Raw genomic sequence first — 18,392 nt, forward strand, 5'->3', positions numbered from 1 at the left:
CCATAACGTTTGCGCAGCCTAGATGTATAAATGTTTTTTTTTTTGCATGCAAGCACTTGATAACAAAGAGTGATATCACACTAGGGGAAAGCCAACATGTTTGTGAATCAGGCAAGCATGCCCAGCAACTTGAAACTAAATGTGCTAATTGTTTGTCAATAGTTTGATTTGAATTTGAAAGAAAACAATTGATTGGATTAGTGGTGTAATGTAAATACTATTCATCTCAGGCTCATGAGGCTGATACTGTGAGTAGTTCCTTCAGGTAAGTGAATGGCACTGCAGATGTGTGTGTGTGTGTGTGTGTGTGTGTGTGTGTTGCGTGCGTGCGTGCGTGTGTGTTAAACACTCAGGTCAGCATATTTTTTTATAAACCAAAATTGATGCACATTATGTGTAACATAAATATTTTAGCCTAAAATCGACAGCTCCCCAATGACCATCTTTCTTTTACTTAGCCTTGTGAAATATGTTAGGTATCTTCTGTGATTTTAGATATACAAATAAGCTCTCACTCCCAAAATCAGAGGTATGCTAGATGTTTTAAGACCTCAAAAGTGGTCGACTGAGATGAGTCCATGTCCCATGCCATAGTGTAGATCTAGCTATATGCCTTATAGGAAATATAAGCACCATCTAATTTCCTTATTTCATTTGGTGCCCGTATTTTCCATTCAGTTGGGTTTATTGGGCATACCTGGATGCAAAGCCTAGAGAGTTTAGCTTTACTAGAATGTTTAGTGATCAATATTCAGATCAAATTGCAAAGTGTCTCTGAGAATAATGTGATGTCAACACGTAGCATCCTTATTAACGTTCCTAAAGCGTCACTTTTTGTTTGGCAATTATGGAGGAGAGTTGGGGCGTAAATATGGTGGTGTGACCAAACATGGTGGTGATTGTCACGCATGACACTGCTAATCAAATTAAGTTTAGGTTGGATCTAATCAACAGAAGGAAGTCACAATGACTAATCTCTCTTTGGGCTAGGCCTATCGTCTTAGCCTGGTCCCAGATCTGTTTGTGCTCTTTCCAACTCCATTGTTGTCCTTATCAAGTCACACCCACCAAATTATGTCATTTACTCTTCAGTGCATTTGTCTTTAATGAAAGTATTTTGTCTAGACTAACTTAGATATAATAATTACGCAAAATGCTATAAAAGTTGGAAATACTGGAAATACTAGTAATGTAGCCAAATATCTGATTCCATCTCAATGTGGCCCAGACAGTGTGAATCAGGGCTGCGCAGGCTCCTACCAGCTGAGTTGCATAGAGGGGAGGGAAATGCTTCTCGGCCAGTGGTTGATGAGCATAGGCGCGGGGAGGGGTCTGTATCCAGAGATGAGGGCTTGGAGGAATGTGGGAGTACGCAGGCACCAGTTGAAACTAAATGCAACTATTGAAACTAGTTAAATATTGGTTGCTTGTGAATCCATCACTGCGTCCTGTATCTACTTAAACATAATTTAATCAATCACACTCATTTTTAAATGATAGGTGTGTAAATGTAGATCAACAACCAAGTTCTAGAACTTTAAAGGGCTAGAGTTTCCTCCGCGTGCACTTCCTCTCTCAGAGTTTTATGTTGAGGGTACCACGCAGTCATCGGTACCACGCCGCTCGATAAAACGTTTTGCTCTTTTGAGACCCCTCCTGTAGAGATGCTTACTGGCTCAAGTCTAGTGGCAGCAGCCTCAGTAACACGTCCCCTTGGAGACTAGCAGGAGCAACACGTGATGCGTCTTACTTATCAGGTTTAGGGGAGAGGAGAGAGCAGCGCTTTGGGGACGGCCAGAGAGGAAAGCGAAATAAGTGTTTTCCTCTCGTCTCTCAACTCTTTCTTCCTCTTTAGGAATTTGGAAGAAAGAGGGGGGAACAAAGTTGTCTAACTTTGCACATCCTCAGTAACGCCATTTTGATTCCTCTCCGGAACAACTTTGCAGCTTCTTTTTTTTTCTTAGCCCATCATCACCATTCACCATCATCAGTATGTCTCGGCGCAAGCAGCCCAACCCCAACAAAGTCGAACGTAAGTACCTAGCTCCTCGGCTTATTCTCTTAAGTCTGCCTTATTTGTCTTCTTTAGTCGATATGCGATGTTAATTGAGTGTTTGGCGAAGTTTACTGTTGTTGTGACATAAAGTTGTTAAAGTTTGAAAAGAGATGTGGATAGGATAGTTTTCGCAACTCCCATTTGCTTCCTACTTTCGCTAAGGACCTGATGCTCATCCACGTTTAGAACGCCTGAGCGGTGGAATGTCTCTTCCTTATATTATTATTTTGAACCAGCGAGGTTTAGTTAGCTACTCATTCCCTCTTCAAATCAACAGCAATTGTTGGAGTTCTGACTTCCCCCCTCGGTAAAGTGTTTTTAATGATGGGGGCTCGAGGAGGTTCAAAGTCTGCTAGCTAACTAGCCGCCTGTTGCTGCACTCGAGCATCCATATCTTCAGTGCACTTTGATCGAAGCCTAGCTACAGCTTGGTGGCCATGTGTCGGTATAGCTAGCTACATTTTGACCTTGCCGAGACGTTTACGAAACTTATTTGTTTTTCAACAGTAGTCTGTATGTTAAAATGTTACAATTCAATGATTCTACACGATTCTATCCTTAATTATTTATTAAATAAACCGAAGCAGTTCTTCCTACTCATCATGAAGCGTGTTATCCTACTAGTCTATCGTTTTCCTCATTCATCATTACGAGAATAAACACCTCTATCAGTATTTCTCACCTTTTTTTTTTTACACTCTTTAATTATTATAATCGACTTTATGAACATCTATTTAGCATCATCTACAACGAGAATGATGCAACATGCATGGTTGATGTGTACAATGTTTATTTGGGATCATTCATGGGTATTTTATTTTTTAGCTCTTTTAGACGCTCAAAAGTGATGAATTGATGCGTTTCACTCTCTTGGGGAACTGCAACGTAGCGCGACCTGGTTAGATAATGGTTGCTAGGCATTTTTTTCTTCTTTTTTTCCTTCGTCCCTTTGGTCTCGTCGACTGCTGTGCGCATAGAACAGCATTGGGTAAAAGTGTAACTTTGTGTCTACATTGTTGTTTTGTTTACACCATGTTGTCTGGTGATGGAGAGATGACCTGTTGATTATTTGCACTGTCGACTATTTTGTCGGTGGTTGAAAATAGAAGCAACACGGTTTTGGAGCTTGCTGGTCGATGTTCCTCTTCTCTCGAGCTCTCTGACCACTTGGAAGGAGACAGGGAGGAGAGTGCCGATCCGGATGAGCAGTTCGCATTCCATTACGAAATTCTACACTGTAGACGAGTAGGCCTACGGCGACAGCCGGATCAAACGCAGTCATTTCGCTGTAGGGAAATTCACCATCCAATTCAGTACTCTCTAACAAAGATGTTAGGTGAGTTTGAGATGAAGAAATAGGCTACTGAAAGGTTAAATGGACGATGGTGATGTGAGGGTGGTGGGGTGGGGTAAGCAGGATGCATCAATTGACTTTATTTCTTAAAGTGTATCATGTATTGAGGGGGGCTTAATATAAACAAGAGACATAACATTTGTTTTTAAAAAGTAGTTTTTCTGCGGTACAGAAAGATGATGATGAGCCTGTCCTGGTTTAGGCCCTGCAGTCATAGTAAAGTGAGGGCATGCATATGATGATGAGATGATGATGAGCCTGTCCTGGTTTAGGCCCTGCAGTCATAGTAAAGTGAGGGCATGCATATGATGATGAGATGATGATGAGCCTGTCCTGGTTTAGGCCCTGCAGTCATAGTAAAGTGAGGGCATGCATATGATGATGAGATGATGATGAGCCTGTCCTGGTTTAGGCCCTGCAGTCATAGTAAAGTGAGGGCATGCATATGATGATGAGATGATGAGATGATGATGAGCCTGTCCTGGTTTAGGCCCTGCAGTCATAGTAAAGTGAGGGCATGCATATGATGATGAGCCTGTCCTGGTTTAGGCCCTGCAGTCATAGTAAAGTGAGGGCATGCATATGATGATGAGCCTGTCCTGGTTTAGGCCCTGCAGTCATAGTAAAGTGAGGGCATGCATATGATGATGAGATGATGATGAGCCTGTCCTGGTTTAGGCCCTGCAGTCATAGTAAAGTGAGGGCATGCATATGAAATAGTAGACTGGATAAAAGGAAGATGCTCTTGCACTGCCAAGAAGACAGTTGAGTTTTTTAAAAATAATAATGTAATCATCCCTCAAATGATCATGCTCCGTTTGGAGGACATTATACTAATGATGTGGTTGAATAAATAAATGATGAACAATTTAATTTGACCAGCTATTTTCTATTGAATTGTGAGCCTAGAGATAGTTGATCAACATGGAACCACACTTTAGAAGAGGATGTCCCTTTGTATGTCCTCAGCTCTCCACCCTCCACAAGGTCTCCAAATCCACTGCATTATTGGTACTCATGACTCTAGTGTGTTGACAAAATAGACTAGCTATGGGTCTCAGTTTATCCAAGGAAGTCACTTTGAAGAGTTTTCAATTCTTGATGTGGGATGCTCTGAGTGCAAAAATGATGTTTAATTTAATATGATGTGGACCAGTTGTAGCCTAGTTACACACCTCAGAAGTCTAAATGGATATTTCTGGTTTAAGTTGTTGGTTGTACTTGGATCTTACTCAAGTAAGATCTTACTCTCTGTCTTACTCTCCTAGTTAGAAATGGCGATTGTTTGACTTCCTGCCATCTTGTGTTGTTTCGTCTCTGCAATTCGATGTGATAGTGAAAACATAGCCAAGCCTATGTCTTTAATGTCTTTAATGTAATGATTGTTGTTTGTTTGTTTTGTCTTAGGCCTAAATGGTTTTAATAATAACAATGTCATTATATATGGGCTGGTAAAATAATTGAAACAAATATGCTACTCAAGGGAATGATTAAGCCTTCAACTAAACATTTGATTATGTCCAGATGTGAAACGGGGCATTCTGTAGCATCACTAAAATGAGAACACAAGTTGTTAGGAGTTTGGATGAACTAAAAGGAGAATAATTTAATCTTAAATGTTCTTTGATGAAAAGTCAGTTGATCAACGTTCCTCCCATTGAGGTTTGGGCCAGATGAGGATGCTGAGGGAAGTAATTAAGAGCCTTCAACCTCCTTGGGTCCCTTATGCTCTCATTAGCCTGCCATTTAGCCTAATAAGACCCCATCCATCCTCTAAAGACACCGACTTAAACACAGTGTCCCCTGATGGCAAGCCGACAGGCAAGTCCCTTCAACAATGCAGGGCATTGGTATTAGGTCCTCACTGGCTCCCCCTCGTCTTTCTCGCCTCTCATTTAGCTGTAAACCGGTTGTTGTTCACTGAGGCTAAATCAATGGAATAGGAGGGGGATGTATGGGGCGAACCACCCAGAACACACTGAAGACACTTCTTCTTACCTCTCTTCCTGATGGAGATGGGTTGTGGTTTCCCCAAGGGTACAGATGGGCTGGCCCTTTGGCTCCCTTTTGGCTCCCAGGGCTATTTTTAACCCGCCTTTTTTAGATAAGATTAGGTTCCATCCCGCGGCCGGCGGGGCGTGGAGGGGACATAGGGACTCTACTTGTAGATGTAAGAGGAGGGAGGAAAGAGGGAACCTGAGGAAGATGGTTTCCAAAATGGAATCCAAGCTTGGGGTTCGGCCTCGCTGTGTCACCTCACCCCTCCTCCTCCCGAACCTTCCTTGCTCAGGACTCACAACCTCAAATGTATGTTACTCCTAAATGCTACATGGCAAATTGAAGTAATTCATAACATGTTTATTTTGTATATTTTTTTTGGGGGGGGTAGCTTAGTTACATTTTCCTCTTTGATTATGCAGCTGTTACTAAGCATTGACTCCTTGTTTAAAAATTAGAATGCACACATTTCATTTAGGCTACATATGCTCTATTGCATCTTGTAATATGTGCTGCATTGCATCTTGTAATATGTGCTGCATACCCAGCATTATTGATGTCTTGATGGAATGAGGCTCAAGGTACGTGTGGGTGCTTTGATGAAGATGCGGTAACACAGCCAAGTGAGATGGCGGAAATTTGAGAAGTGGACGGAACAGCTAAGTAGGACAGTGTCAGTGCTTACATTGTGTGCACATAGACTGCTTTAAACGGAGGTTTTCATTGGGACCGAGTAAGGGATGGAGTTTACAGGTGTGTGAATGTAAGCTGCAACTAACAAACAAACATGGAGGGACCTTAACAGTAGACATTACAACATGTCCCTGGGGTGAGTCCATAGTTAGCCCCCTTTATCCTGGCTGTGGTCTAGGACCCAGTGTAAATATAGGCCTAGTGGTGAGGCTCAATGATATTTGTAGGCACAGTCACACATTTGTTGTAGAAGCCCCAAATCTAGATTAATACCACTGGCTTTTTATAGGCGACACTTGGCTGCACAGTTAATGTGCAAAGTAGGTCCTAATGTTTAGGGGCCTGTCTCTCAAGGTACTATTGCATCACGTTGTTGGATTCGGGAAACATTTGGATTAATTGATTGCTGCCAGGACAACTCCTTCAACCAACTACTAGAAATCCATGCCACCCGTCCTACATTGGTGAACATGATCTTGGTTGGATGAATGGATGTTTTTATTTGTTATGGGAAAAGAGTGACCTATTTTACCAGCATCGCTTGCCATAACAACCAAGTAGAACCTTTATTGTCCTATAGTTCTCCTCTTTCTCCTCGGCCCACAGAAGTGTGTTGTTAATATTGGCCAAGTCATCCATCTCACAGGGTGTGTTCAGGGTCTAACTGATAAGCTGCAGGGAGAGCGGGAGCGCTGCACCAGGGTGATGTCGGCCCTGTCTCAGTGCAGAGCCCTACGTGTCCCTTACCCCTTTATCCCTCTGCACAGCTCTGAGTTGTCACTATACATGTTGTCTCCCCACACCCCCCCACACACCACCACCAACATACACCCTTCCCAACCACACAGGCCACCACCAGCCTCCAGCACAGGTTGCAAATAAAGCAGGTATTTACCTCGGGTTCAAAGTCTAACTTGACGGCTGTGCCACTGATGTGAAAGAATGCCACAAGGGGGAGGGGAGAGGAGAGGGAGGGAGAGAAAGGCTAGAAAATGGAGGCTGAAGCAGCACCTTGGGTGAGGAGGGGTGAAGCATGGGGGAGACAGGAAGTGAAACTGCCTCCTCTCCGAAGTGGTGGGGGAAGAGATGGAGGAAGTGGAACAACAATGGCTCCGCTCTCCAGAGTTGTCCCCTCCTCTCCTAAGTCAGCCTGTTTCCAAGCAACTCGCTCCATCGTATGGATGAGACATACACTTTTAAGTCTTGTTGTTGTGTTTACAATACTTTATTTGAGTTGTAGTGGAGGTAGGGGAATCTTTATACGGTTCCATTGTCCTCTGTTTACTCACAAAATACTCCTTCCATGGAGTGGATTGTCTTCCGAGCTGTGGTTTGAGTGTTACTTTTCGCCTCTACGAGCAGCCATCTCTAAACTGTGTTGGCTGTCTCGGAGAGGAAAGGGTTAACGCTATGTCGAGAGAGAGAGAGAGAGAGGGGGAGATGGAGAGGAAAAAGGGAGGCTGAATGGAGAGTGCGCAGTAAGAATGTCTCCCGCTCTCTCTCACCCTTTTCCTCCTCCCTTTTCTGCCTCCTTGCTGTGTCTCTACATCTCTCTCTCTTTCTCTCTCGTCTAGCCCCACATCGCTCCCTCCCTCCCTGTCTTTCATGCTGACTAAACAGTTTTGTCAGCTGGCAGTTGCTCGCAGGCTGAGGATTTGAGATAGCTTCTGGAGGTTGGAGGGGGAGGGGGGAGGGGGTGGTACTCACAGGCAGCACTTGTTGCTCACTGGAGCTAGACAGGGGAGGGAGGAGGGAGGGAGGGACAGAGGGAGAGGAAAAAAAAGTGCATAAGGCAACAGCATGGTCCAACCAGTTTTGTGTGTGTGTGAGAGAGAGAGAGCTGGGAAGAGAAGAGAACATGAAAATATAACATACTTAGGTTATGTTGATTTTTATCAACACATAGCCAGATTGAAGTTACCGCAAATAAACGTTTTTGAACTTGTGGAAGTAAACATTCAGGCAAACTGTCTTTTTTTAATGCCACCTAATATTGTGTTTTCAGAATGTAAAAAGGTGTGTAGAGAAAAGTATTCAAATGGATGGACCTAGAATAAGTGGCATCCGTTCAAAAGCCATAAAACAACCAAACGTTGGTACTGGTTGGTGATTGGTCTGTCTGCAGGACTAGAGAGAGATGCCTGGACGGACACAGCCTTGTCCTACTACACAGTAGGTTGCCTCTTCCTTCGGTCCTCCTGCCCTGTTAGTCCCTACCATGGCCCTGCCCCCGGCTAGGTACGGTGGATTTTCCACATCTGACGCTTTTGAGGGACACATTTGGAATTGTTTATCGAGAGAGGACTCTGTGAGATAGACAGACTATCTCAGACGGTCTGTTAGCCACGCGGAGACAGTAAATATAGAAGGATGAGCTGCTCTAATGACACCCCACCTGAGTGGTGCATGCTGGGAAATGTGATGTCAGAGGTGACTGTGCCAATGGGTAAACGATATGCTAATAGCTTTCAGAGGCTTCATCCTGAATGTAGACCCGAGCCATTTCCTGCACTTTCATATTTTTCTTCCTTTCTTCTTGTGTTACTTTTAGCCAACACTTCCAAACCTTGAGTAGGCCTAAACTTTGTGTTCTTCTGTATAGCTTGGTTTCTGGTGTATAGGAGCTTTTTAGAATACAATTGCATGACAATAATCACATTTCCTTTGCATTGTAATTGTTAAACCCAACTCTACAGTGGTAATCCCTATTAATCCGGGTAGGTTGGCCCCGTGTAATGCCTCTTCAAAAGGGCATCCTTGGAAGAAACACTGAGCCACCACTTCCTTTTCCCATTCCCACAGTGTATATGATATGGTCACCACCTTACACACACACACTAGCCGTCCTCCCCCTCATCAGGTACCATTGTTTGTTCTACAAACACACAGGACACACCTCATCTCCATAGAGACCAGTGCACAGGCCCCCAGACTTGTTGCTTGTCACTCCTCCTTGGCCACGAAAATACATACCCCCCACACAGACACCTACACACACCTACACACACACCTATATACACACACACACACACACACACACACACACACACACACACACACACACACACACACACACACACACACACCACGCGCACACACACACACACCTTAGAAAGCATCCCTTAGCAAAGCTGCATGAGAGGTTCTAGTGTAGGAGGAGACAGGAGTGGGAGGGAGGGGGGTGGGAGAGGTTCTAGTGTAGGAGGAGACAGGAGTGGGAGGGAGGGGGTGGGAGAGGTTCTAGTGTAGGAGGAGACAGGAGTGGGAGGGAGGGGGTGGGAGAGGTTCTAGTGTAGGAGGAGACAGGAGTGGGAGGGGGTGGGAGAGGTCCTAGTGTAGGAGGAGACAGGAGTGGGAGGGAGGGGGTGGGAGAGGTTCTAGTGTAGGAGGAGACAGGAGTGGGAGGGGGGTGGGAGAGGTCCTAGTGTAGGAGGAGACAGGAGTGGGAGGGGGGGAGGGGGTGACAGGTCCTAGTGTAGGAGGAGACAGGAGTGGGAGGGGGGTGGGAGAGGTCCTAGTGTAGGAGGAGACAGGAGTGGGAGGGGGGTGGGAGAGGTCCTAGTGTAGGAGGAGACAGGAGTGGGAGGGAGGGAGGGGGGTGGAAGAGGTCCTAGTGTAGGAGGAGACAGGAGTGGGAGGGGGGTGGGAGAGGTCCTAGTGTAGGAGGAGACAGGAGTGGGAGGGGGGTGGGAGAGGTCCTAGTGTAGGAGGAGACAGGAGTGGGAGGGAGGGGGGGTGGAAGAGGTCCTAGTGTAGGAGGAGACAGGAGTGGGAGGGAGGGAGGGGGGTGGGAGAGGTCCTAGTGTAGGAGGAGACAGGAGTGGGGGAGGGGGTGGGAGAGGTCCTAGTGTAGGAGGAGACAGGAGTGGGAGGGAGGGGGTGAGAGAGGTCCTAGTGTAGGAGGAGACAGGACTGGGAGGGGGGAGGGGGGTGGGAGAGGTCCTAGTGTAGGAGGAGACAGGAGTGGGAGGGGGGAGGGGGGTGAGAGAGGTCCTAGTGTAGGAGGAGACAGGACTGGGAGGGGGGAGGGTGAGAGGTCCTAGTGTAGGAGGAGACAGGAGTGGGAGGGAGGGGGGTGAGAGAGGTCCTAGTGTAGGAGGAGACAGGAGGGGGACGGGTGGTGAGAGAGGTCCTAGTGTAGGAGGAGACAGGACTGGGAGGGGGGAGGGGGTGAGAGAGGTCCTAGTGTAGGAGGAGACAGGAGTGGGAGGGAGGGGGTGAGAGAGGTCCTAGTGTAGGAGGAGACAAGAGTGGGAGGGAGGGAGGGGGGTGAGAGGTCCTAGTGTAGGAGGGGACAGGAGGGGGAGGGAGGGAGGGGGTGGGAGAGGTCCTAGTGTAGGAGGAGACAGGAGTGGGAGGGGGGAGGGGGGTGAGAGAGGTCCTAGTGTAGGAGGAGACAGGACTGGGAGGGGGGAGGGGGGTGAGAGAGGTCCTAGTGTAGGAGGAGACAGGACTGGGAGGGGGGAGGGGGGTGACAGGTCCTAGTGTAGGAGGAGACAGGTGGGGGGTGAGAGGTCCTTGTGTAGGAGGGGACAGGAGGGGGGAGGGAGGGAGGGGGGTGGGAGAGGTCCTAGTGTAGGAGGAGACAGGAGTGGGAGGGGGGTGAGAGGTCCTAGTGTAGGAGGAGACAGGAGTGGGAGGGAGGGGGGGTGAGAGGTCCTAGTGTAGGAGGAGACAGGTGGGGGGTGAGAGGTCCTTGTGTAGGAGGGGACAGGAGGGGGGAGGGAGGGAGGGGGGTGGGAGAGGTCCTAGTGTAGGAGGAGACAGGAGTGGGAGGGGGGTGAGAGGTCCTAGTGTAGAAGGAGACAGGAGGGGGGAGGGATTGGGGGCTCCACTCTACTGATAAGGTTCAATTAAGTCTCCCCCCTCTCTCTTTCTTTCTCTCTGTCTGCATGACAACATAGGATAAACTCCTTGGTCTTCCTGTTTGAAATGATTCAGCACTTTTAAGTAGTTTTCAACTAGGCCTAGATCAACCAACACATTATTTGTCAAATGCCTACTCATTCTTTGTGAATAATGGCCTAATTTGTTGTTTGTTTTGAGGATGTCCAGGAGTTAAGTTGACTGTTTACTTTTTTATTTAAAAAAAATTCCAACTTGTTTTCAGGAGAGAAAAAAAAGTGTAACTTTCATTCTCACTGACTGGATGGACTCCTGTTTTGAGTTTCCATTTTTCTTTTGAAGTTCCCTCCCATTCCTAGACATGCTAATATCATCAGCCGTGAGACGCAGACAAACCACTGATTTTACAAGATGGGGTAAATCTCTGTGACGCTGGTTACACACATAACACTGTCATGCAGTTCCACACTGGACCACACCGGTTATGTCTCAAACCCTTTCTGGCTGCTTCTCTCTCACATCAGGTTATAGGACAGGGATTGGATCATGAACTAGATTCAGCCGCTGGCCAATTTTTTTTTTCCTTCTTCGGTGGATGTTTGGGGGCAACATGCAGCAATGTCAACGATTTTACTGAGTTACAGTTTATATAAGGAAATCAGTCCATTGAAACAAATTCATTAGGCCCTAATCTATGGATTTCACATGACAGGGCAGTCCATGGGTGGGCCTGGGAGGTCATAGGCCTACCCACTGGGGAGACTGGCCCACCCACTGGGGAGCAAGGCCCAGTCAATCAGAATTCGTTTTTTTTTTTTATTACAGACAGAAACATTCCTCAGTTTCATCAGCTGTCTGGTGGCTGGTCTCAGACGACCCCGCAGGTGAAGGAGCCGGATGTGGAGGTGCTAGGCTACCGTGGTACACTAGGTCTGTGGTTGTGAGGCCAGTTGGACGTACAGACAAATTCTCTAAAACGACTTTGGATGCGGCTTATGGTAGAGAAATTAACATTCAATTCTCTGGTAACAGCTCTGGCAGTCAGTTGCACACTCCAAAACTTGAGACATCTGTGGCATTGTGTTGTGTGACAAAACTGCACATTTTAGAGTGGCTTTTTATTGTCCGCAATACAAGGTGCACCTGTGTAATGATCATGCTGTTCTTGATATGCCACACCTGTCAGGTGGATGGATTATATTGATAAAGGAAAAATGCTCACTAACATGGATATAAAGAAATTTGTGCACAAAATTTGCTAGAAATATGCATTTTTTGTGTATGTAAAATTGTGGGAATATTTTATTTCAGCTCATGAACCATGGGACCAACACTTTACCTGTTGCGTTTATGTTTTTGTTCAGTATAATTGCAAAACAATTGTAGACTGCAAATTGACCGCAAGAAGCCCAAACAGATAAAATATTTCACTCAAATAAAATCATTTCAAACCTTGCTTACATTTGTATACGATCACGTGTTTCTCTATTATACTTAGTAACAGATTTCCAAAATTAAAATTACTTGGAGCTGTTTTCCTGGTCTTTTAAGTCTTTTATGTCCAACAATGAAAATGAAAAAACATATTGTGTATATATTTTCTATGAGAACTTGGGGTCCTGTTGGGAACCTGTTATAGCTCAACCCCTCCTACCTGCTTCTCTCTTACATCACAGAAGAAAACACTGTCATGAAAAGAAAAATTCACTGATCAGATTAAAGGTTTTGTTTAGAGCCAACTTTAAGATTGGACAATGGATAAAGATTCCCACTGTTTCCAAAATACCTCGTATGTCCTGAGCAGAGATGGAGAGGAGGAGTGCAAAGAGGGGGAGGGGGTGCTTAGTTGGGGGATGGGGAAAAGAGGGAGAGGGTGGGTGCTTAGTTGGGGGATGGAGAAGAGGGGGGGGTGCTTAGTTGGGGGATGGAGAAGAGAGGGTGGGTGCTTAGTTGGGGGATGGAGAAGAGAGGGTGGGTGTTTAGTTGGGGGATGGAGAAGAGAGGATGGGTGCTTAGTTGGGGGATGGAGAAGAGAGGGTGGGTGCTTAGTTGGGGGATGGAGAAGAGAGGGAGAGGGTGGGTGCTTAGTTGGGGGATGGAGAAGAGAGGGAGAGGGGGGGTGCTTAGTTGGGGGATGGAGAAGAGAGGGAGAGGGTGGGTGCTTAGTTGGGGGATGGAGAAGAGAGGGTGGGGGCGCTTAGTTGGGGGATGGAGAAGAGAGGGTGGGCGCTTAGTTGGGGGATGGAGAAGAGAGGAGGGGTGCTTAGTTGGGGGATGGAGAAGAGAGGGAGAGGGTGGGTGCTTAGTTGGGGGATGGAGAAGAGAGGGAGAGGGGGGGTGCTTAGTTGGGGGATGGAGAAGAGAGGGTGGGTGCTTAGTTGGGGGATGGAGAAGAGAGGGAGAGGGGGGGTGCTTAGTTGGGGGATGGAGAAGAGAGGGAGGAGGGGTGCTTAGTTGGGGGATGGAGAAGAGAGGGAGAGGGTGGGTGCTTAGTTGGGGGATGGAGAAGAGAGGGGGGGTGCTTAGTTGGGGGATGGAGAAGAGAGGGTGGGCGCTTAGTTGGGGGATGGAGAAGAGAGGAGGGGTGCTTAGTTGGGGGATGGAGAAGAGAGGGAGAGGGTGGGTGCTTAGTTGGGGGATGGAGAAGAGAGGGAGAGGGGGTGCTTAGTTGGGGGATGGAGAAGAGAGGGAGAGGGGGGGTGCTTAGTTGGGGGATGGAGAAGAGAGGGTGGGTGCTTAGTTGGGGGATGGAGAAGAGAGGGAGAGGGTGGGTGCTTAGTTGGGGGATGGAGAAGAGAGGGAGAGGGTGGGTGCTTAGTTGGGGGATGGAGAAGAGAGGGAGAGGGTGGGTGCTTAGTTGGGGGATGGAGAAGAGAGGGTGGGTGCTTAGTTGGGGGATGGAGAAGAGAGGGTGGGGGCGCTTAGTTGGGGGATGGAGAAGAGAGGGTGGGTGCTTAGTTGGGGGATGGAGAAGAGAGGGGGGGTGCTTAGTTGGGGGATGGGGAAGAGAGGAGGGGGGATAGGTGTGTCTGCTCAGTTGAGCTGAAGTTAACGCTACACTGTCATCCTTCCCCCACCTCCCATCTCCAACACCCTTAGCAATCCTCCTCTCCCCCTTGGGAGTAGAGTTGATGGGATAGACCAGGCTCTCTCTTGACAAGCCCCGGAGGCAGGGCACACAAAGACAGAAACACGGCCCTTTCTCTGGGTTGAAACCTGGCCTTTTCTCCCCCTACCCCCCACAACAGGAGCAGCTCCCAAACAATGGAGGGACCTACCTTAAACCCTGCCCAAACAACACCGATGATGCATACAGGCTGCACAGCCGCCACCCATCTCACAGCAGGCGTACACACTCACGCAACAACACAGGACCACCTCCGCCCCACAGTTAACCCTTTCAACCACCCAGGGGAATGTTTTCTCTCCTAAAAAGAACACGTCTGTGATAAACTTTTAAGGTCCCCCCTGGAGCAAAAGTTAGTTTTAACTTCGGTGAAAATATTCTGTTGGTCAAAGTATCACCAGCCAAGTTATTTGTAAGACTCTATATCATCCTCCCCCTTCCCCCCACCACTCTCCTGAGCTGTGTCTATATCATCCTCCCCCTTCCCCCCACCACTCTCCTGAGCTGTGTCTATATCATCCTCCCCCTTCCCCCCACCACTCTCCTGAGCTGTGTCTATATCATCCTCCCCCTTCCCCCCACCACTCTCCTGAGCTGTGTCTATATCATCCTCCCCCTTCCCCCCCACCACTCTCCTGAGCTGTGTCTATATCATCCTCCCCCTTCCCCCCACCACTCTCCTGAGCTGTGTCTATATCATCCTCCCCCCTTCCCCCCACCACTCTCCTGAGCTGTGTCTATATCATTCTCCCCCTTCCCCCCACCACTCTCCTGAGCTGTGTCTATATCCTCCTCCCCCTTCCCCCCACCACTCTCCTGAGCTGTGTCTATATCCTCCTCCCCCTTCCCCCCACCACTCTCCTGAGCTGTGTCTATATCATCCTCCCCCTTCCCCCCACCACTCTCCTGAGCTGTGTCTATATCATCCTCCCCCCTTCCCCCCACCACTCTCCTGAGCTGTGTCTATATCATCCTCCCCCTTCCCCCCACCACTCTCCTGAGCTGTGTCTATATCATCCTCCCCCTTCCCCCCACCACTCTCCTGAGCTGTGTCTATATCATCCTCCCCCTTCCCCCCCACCACTCTCCTGAGCTGTGTCTATATCATCCTCCCCCTTCCCCCCACCACTCTCCTGAGCTGTGTCTATATCATCCTCCCCCTTCCCCCCACCACTCTCCTGAGCTGTGTCTATATCATCCTCCCCCTTCCCCCCACCACTCTCCTGAGCTGTGTCTATATCATCCTCCCCCTTCCCCCCACCACTCTCCTGAGCTGTGCTCTTCCCAGTATCCTCGCTGTGGCGCAAGTTCGCGGCGCCTCCTTCAAAGGGGCATTATCATCATTATCATTAACCAGACAGTCAGTCTGGTTAAAGGTCGCACCCCCCCAGGTACACCAGAGTGGAAAGAATTATAAACCCCATCCAAGGAGAACATTAAACATCTTGCCCCGCTCCAGCAGGCATTGGTAGGCAGGTGAAAACCAGGTTAAGGGTCCCCTTCGAAAGAGCAGCAGCATCGGAACAAAAGAGAAGGCTTTGACCCCTTTATGTAACTACTTGCAGCTGAGCAGAGTGCACTCCCTCTACTACCAGGTATTGAACAGGCTTTTTCAGCTGAGCAGAGTGCACTCCCTCTCAGCTGAGCAGAGTGCACTCCCTCTACTACCAGGTATTGAACAGGCTTTTTCAGCTGAGCAGAGTGCACTCCCTCTACTACCAGGTATTGAACAGGCTTTTTCAGCTGAGCAGAGTGCACTCCCTCTACTACCAGGTATTGAACAGGCTTTTTCAGCTGAGCAGAGTGCACTCCCTCTACTACCAGGTATTGAACAGGCTTTTTCAGCTGAGCAGAGTGCACTCCCTCTACTACCAGGTATTGAACAGGCTTTTTCAGCTGAGCAGAGTGCACTCCCTCTACTACCAGGTATTGAACAGGCTTTTTCAGCTGAGCAGAGTGCACTCCCTCTACTACCAGGTATTGAACAGGCTTTTTCAGCTGAGCAGAGTGCACTCCCTCTACTACCAGGTATTGAACAGGCTTTTTCAGCTGAGCAGAGTGCACTCCCTCTACTACCAGTTATTGAACAGGCTTTTTCAGCTGAGCAGAGTGCACTCCCTCTACTACCAGGTATTGAACAGGCTTTTTCAGCTGAGCAGAGTGCACTCCCTCTACTACCAGGTATTGAACAGGCTTTTTCAGCTGAGCAGAGTGCACTCCCTCTACTACCAGGTATTGAACAGGCTTTTTCAGCTGAGCAGAGTGCACTCCCTCTACTACCAGGTATTGAACAGGCTTTTTCAGCTGAGCAGAGTGCACTCCCTCTACTACCAGGTATTGAACAGGCTTTTTCAGCTGAGCAGAGTGCACTCCCTCTACTACCAGGTATTGAACAGGCTTTTTCAGCTGAGCAGAGTGCACTCCCTCTACTACCAGGTATTGAACAGGCTTTTTCAGCTGAGCAGAGTGCACTCCCTCTACTACCAGGTATTGAACAGGCTTTTTCAGCTGAGCAGAGTGCACTCCCTCTACTACCAGTTATTGAACAGGCTTTTTCAGCTGAGCAGAGTGCACTCCCTCTACTACCAGGTATTGAACAGGCTTTTTCAGCTGAGCAGAGTGCACTCCCTCTACTACCAGGTATTGAACAGGCTTTTTCAGCTGAGCAGAGTGCACTCCCTCTACTACCAGGTATTGAACAGGCTTTTTCAGCTGAGCAGAGTGCACTCCCTCTACTACCAGGTATTGAACAGGCTTTTTCAGCTGAGCAGAGTGCACTCCCTCTACTACCAGGTATTGAACAGGCTTTTTCAGCTGAGCAGAGTGCACTCCCTCTACTACCAGTTATTGAACAGGCTTTTTCAGCTGAGCAGAGTGCACTCCCTCTACTACCAGGTATTGAACAGGCTTTTTCAGCTGAGCAGAGTGCACTCCCTCTACTACCAGGTATTGAACAGGCTTTTTCAGCTGAGCAGAGTGCACTCCCTCTACTACCAGGTATTGAACAGGCTTTTTCAGCTGAGCAGAGTGCACTCCCTCTACTACCAGGTATTGAACAGGCTTTTTCAGCTGAGCAGAGTGCACTCCCTCTACTACCAGGTATTGAACAGGCTTTTTCAGCTGAGCAGAGTGCACTCCCTCTACTACCAGGTATTGAACAGGCTTTTTCAGCTGAGCAGAGTGCACTCCCTCTACTACCAGGTATTGAACAGGCTTTTTCAGCTGAGCAGAGTGCACTCCCTCTACTACCAGTTATTGAACAGGCTTTTTCAGCTGAGCAGAGTGCACTCCCTCTACTACCAGGTATTGAACAGGCTTTTTCAGCTGAGCAGAGTGCACTCCCTCTACTACCAGGTATTGAACAGGCTTTTTCAGCTGAGCAGAGTGCACTCCCTCTACTACCAGGTATTGAACAGGCTTTGGGACTTTGAGATGCATGAGGATAATGGAAAACAATCGTTTCCAGTGGCCAGTTTAATCTTTCTCCATCATTCATTCTTCCATACTATGTCTACCTATAAACACTTTGCCTGTTTGTCACCAAATACTGCAGAAAGGTGAACTGCAAAACAAACGAAACATCCCAATTGCAAGGTGATGCTGTTCCAGATCTGTTCTGTCCAGATCTGTTCTGTCCAGATCTGTTCTGTCCAGATCTGTTCTGTCCAGGTCTGTTCTGTCCAGGTCTGTTCTGTCCAGATCTGTTCTGTCCAGATCTGTCTCCACTTCAACACTGTTCTTATCTGTTCCAGGTCTGTTCTGTCCAGATCTGTTCTGTCCAGATCTGTTCTGTCCAGATCTGTCTCCACTTCAACACTGTTCTTATCTGTTCCAGGTCTGTTCTGTCCAGATCTGTTCTGTCCAGATCTGTTCTGTCCAGATCTGTCTCCACTTCAACACTGTTCTTATCTGTTCCAGGTCTGTTCTGTCCAGGTCTGTTCTGTCCAGATCTGTCTCCACTTCAACACTGTTCTTATCTGTTCCAGGTCTGTTCTGTCCAGATCTGTCTCCACTTCAACACTGTTCTTATCTGTTCCAGGTCTGTTCTGTCCAGATCTGTCTCCACTTCAACACTGTTCTTATCTGTTCCAGGTCTGTTCTGTCCAGATCTGTCTCCACTTCGACACTGTTCTTATCTGTTCCGGAGCAAGGTCACCAAGTTTGTGATGCAATGACTCCGTCAGCCCCCCAGTGTTGAAGACTGTAACAGTGCAGCAAGGCCCCAGAGACAAGTGTTATGCTTATTGAGCCCTCTAATGACACTACTGGAGACTGCTCAGAGTGAAGATAGACACGAATGATGACAATTAAAGGCCCCT

General features: G+C 47.9%; 1 protein-coding gene across 3 annotated transcripts in view; it reads left to right on the plus strand.

Moving 5' to 3' along the window:
* Positions 1–1,369: 1,369 nt before the first annotated feature.
* LOC106579554 (ras-responsive element-binding protein 1) overlaps positions 1,370–18,392 on the plus strand; it is a 79,627-nt gene continuing 62,604 nt past the window's right edge. For 2 of the 3 annotated variants that reach the window (XM_045702700.1, XM_045702698.1), the window contains exon 1: positions 1,370–2,032. Coding sequence is in view for 2 of the 3 variants with exons in the window: in XM_045702698.1 (XP_045558654.1) it covers positions 1,993–2,032 (40 nt within the window). In the remaining variant the exon portion in view is untranslated. The remainder of the gene's footprint in view (positions 2,033–18,392) is intronic. The other variant, XM_045702699.1, reaches the window with a different exon arrangement.

Source organism: Salmo salar, chromosome ssa19 (assembly GCF_905237065.1).
Source record: "Salmo salar chromosome ssa19, Ssal_v3.1, whole genome shotgun sequence".
Lineage (NCBI taxonomy): Eukaryota > Metazoa > Chordata > Actinopteri > Salmoniformes > Salmonidae > Salmo > Salmo salar.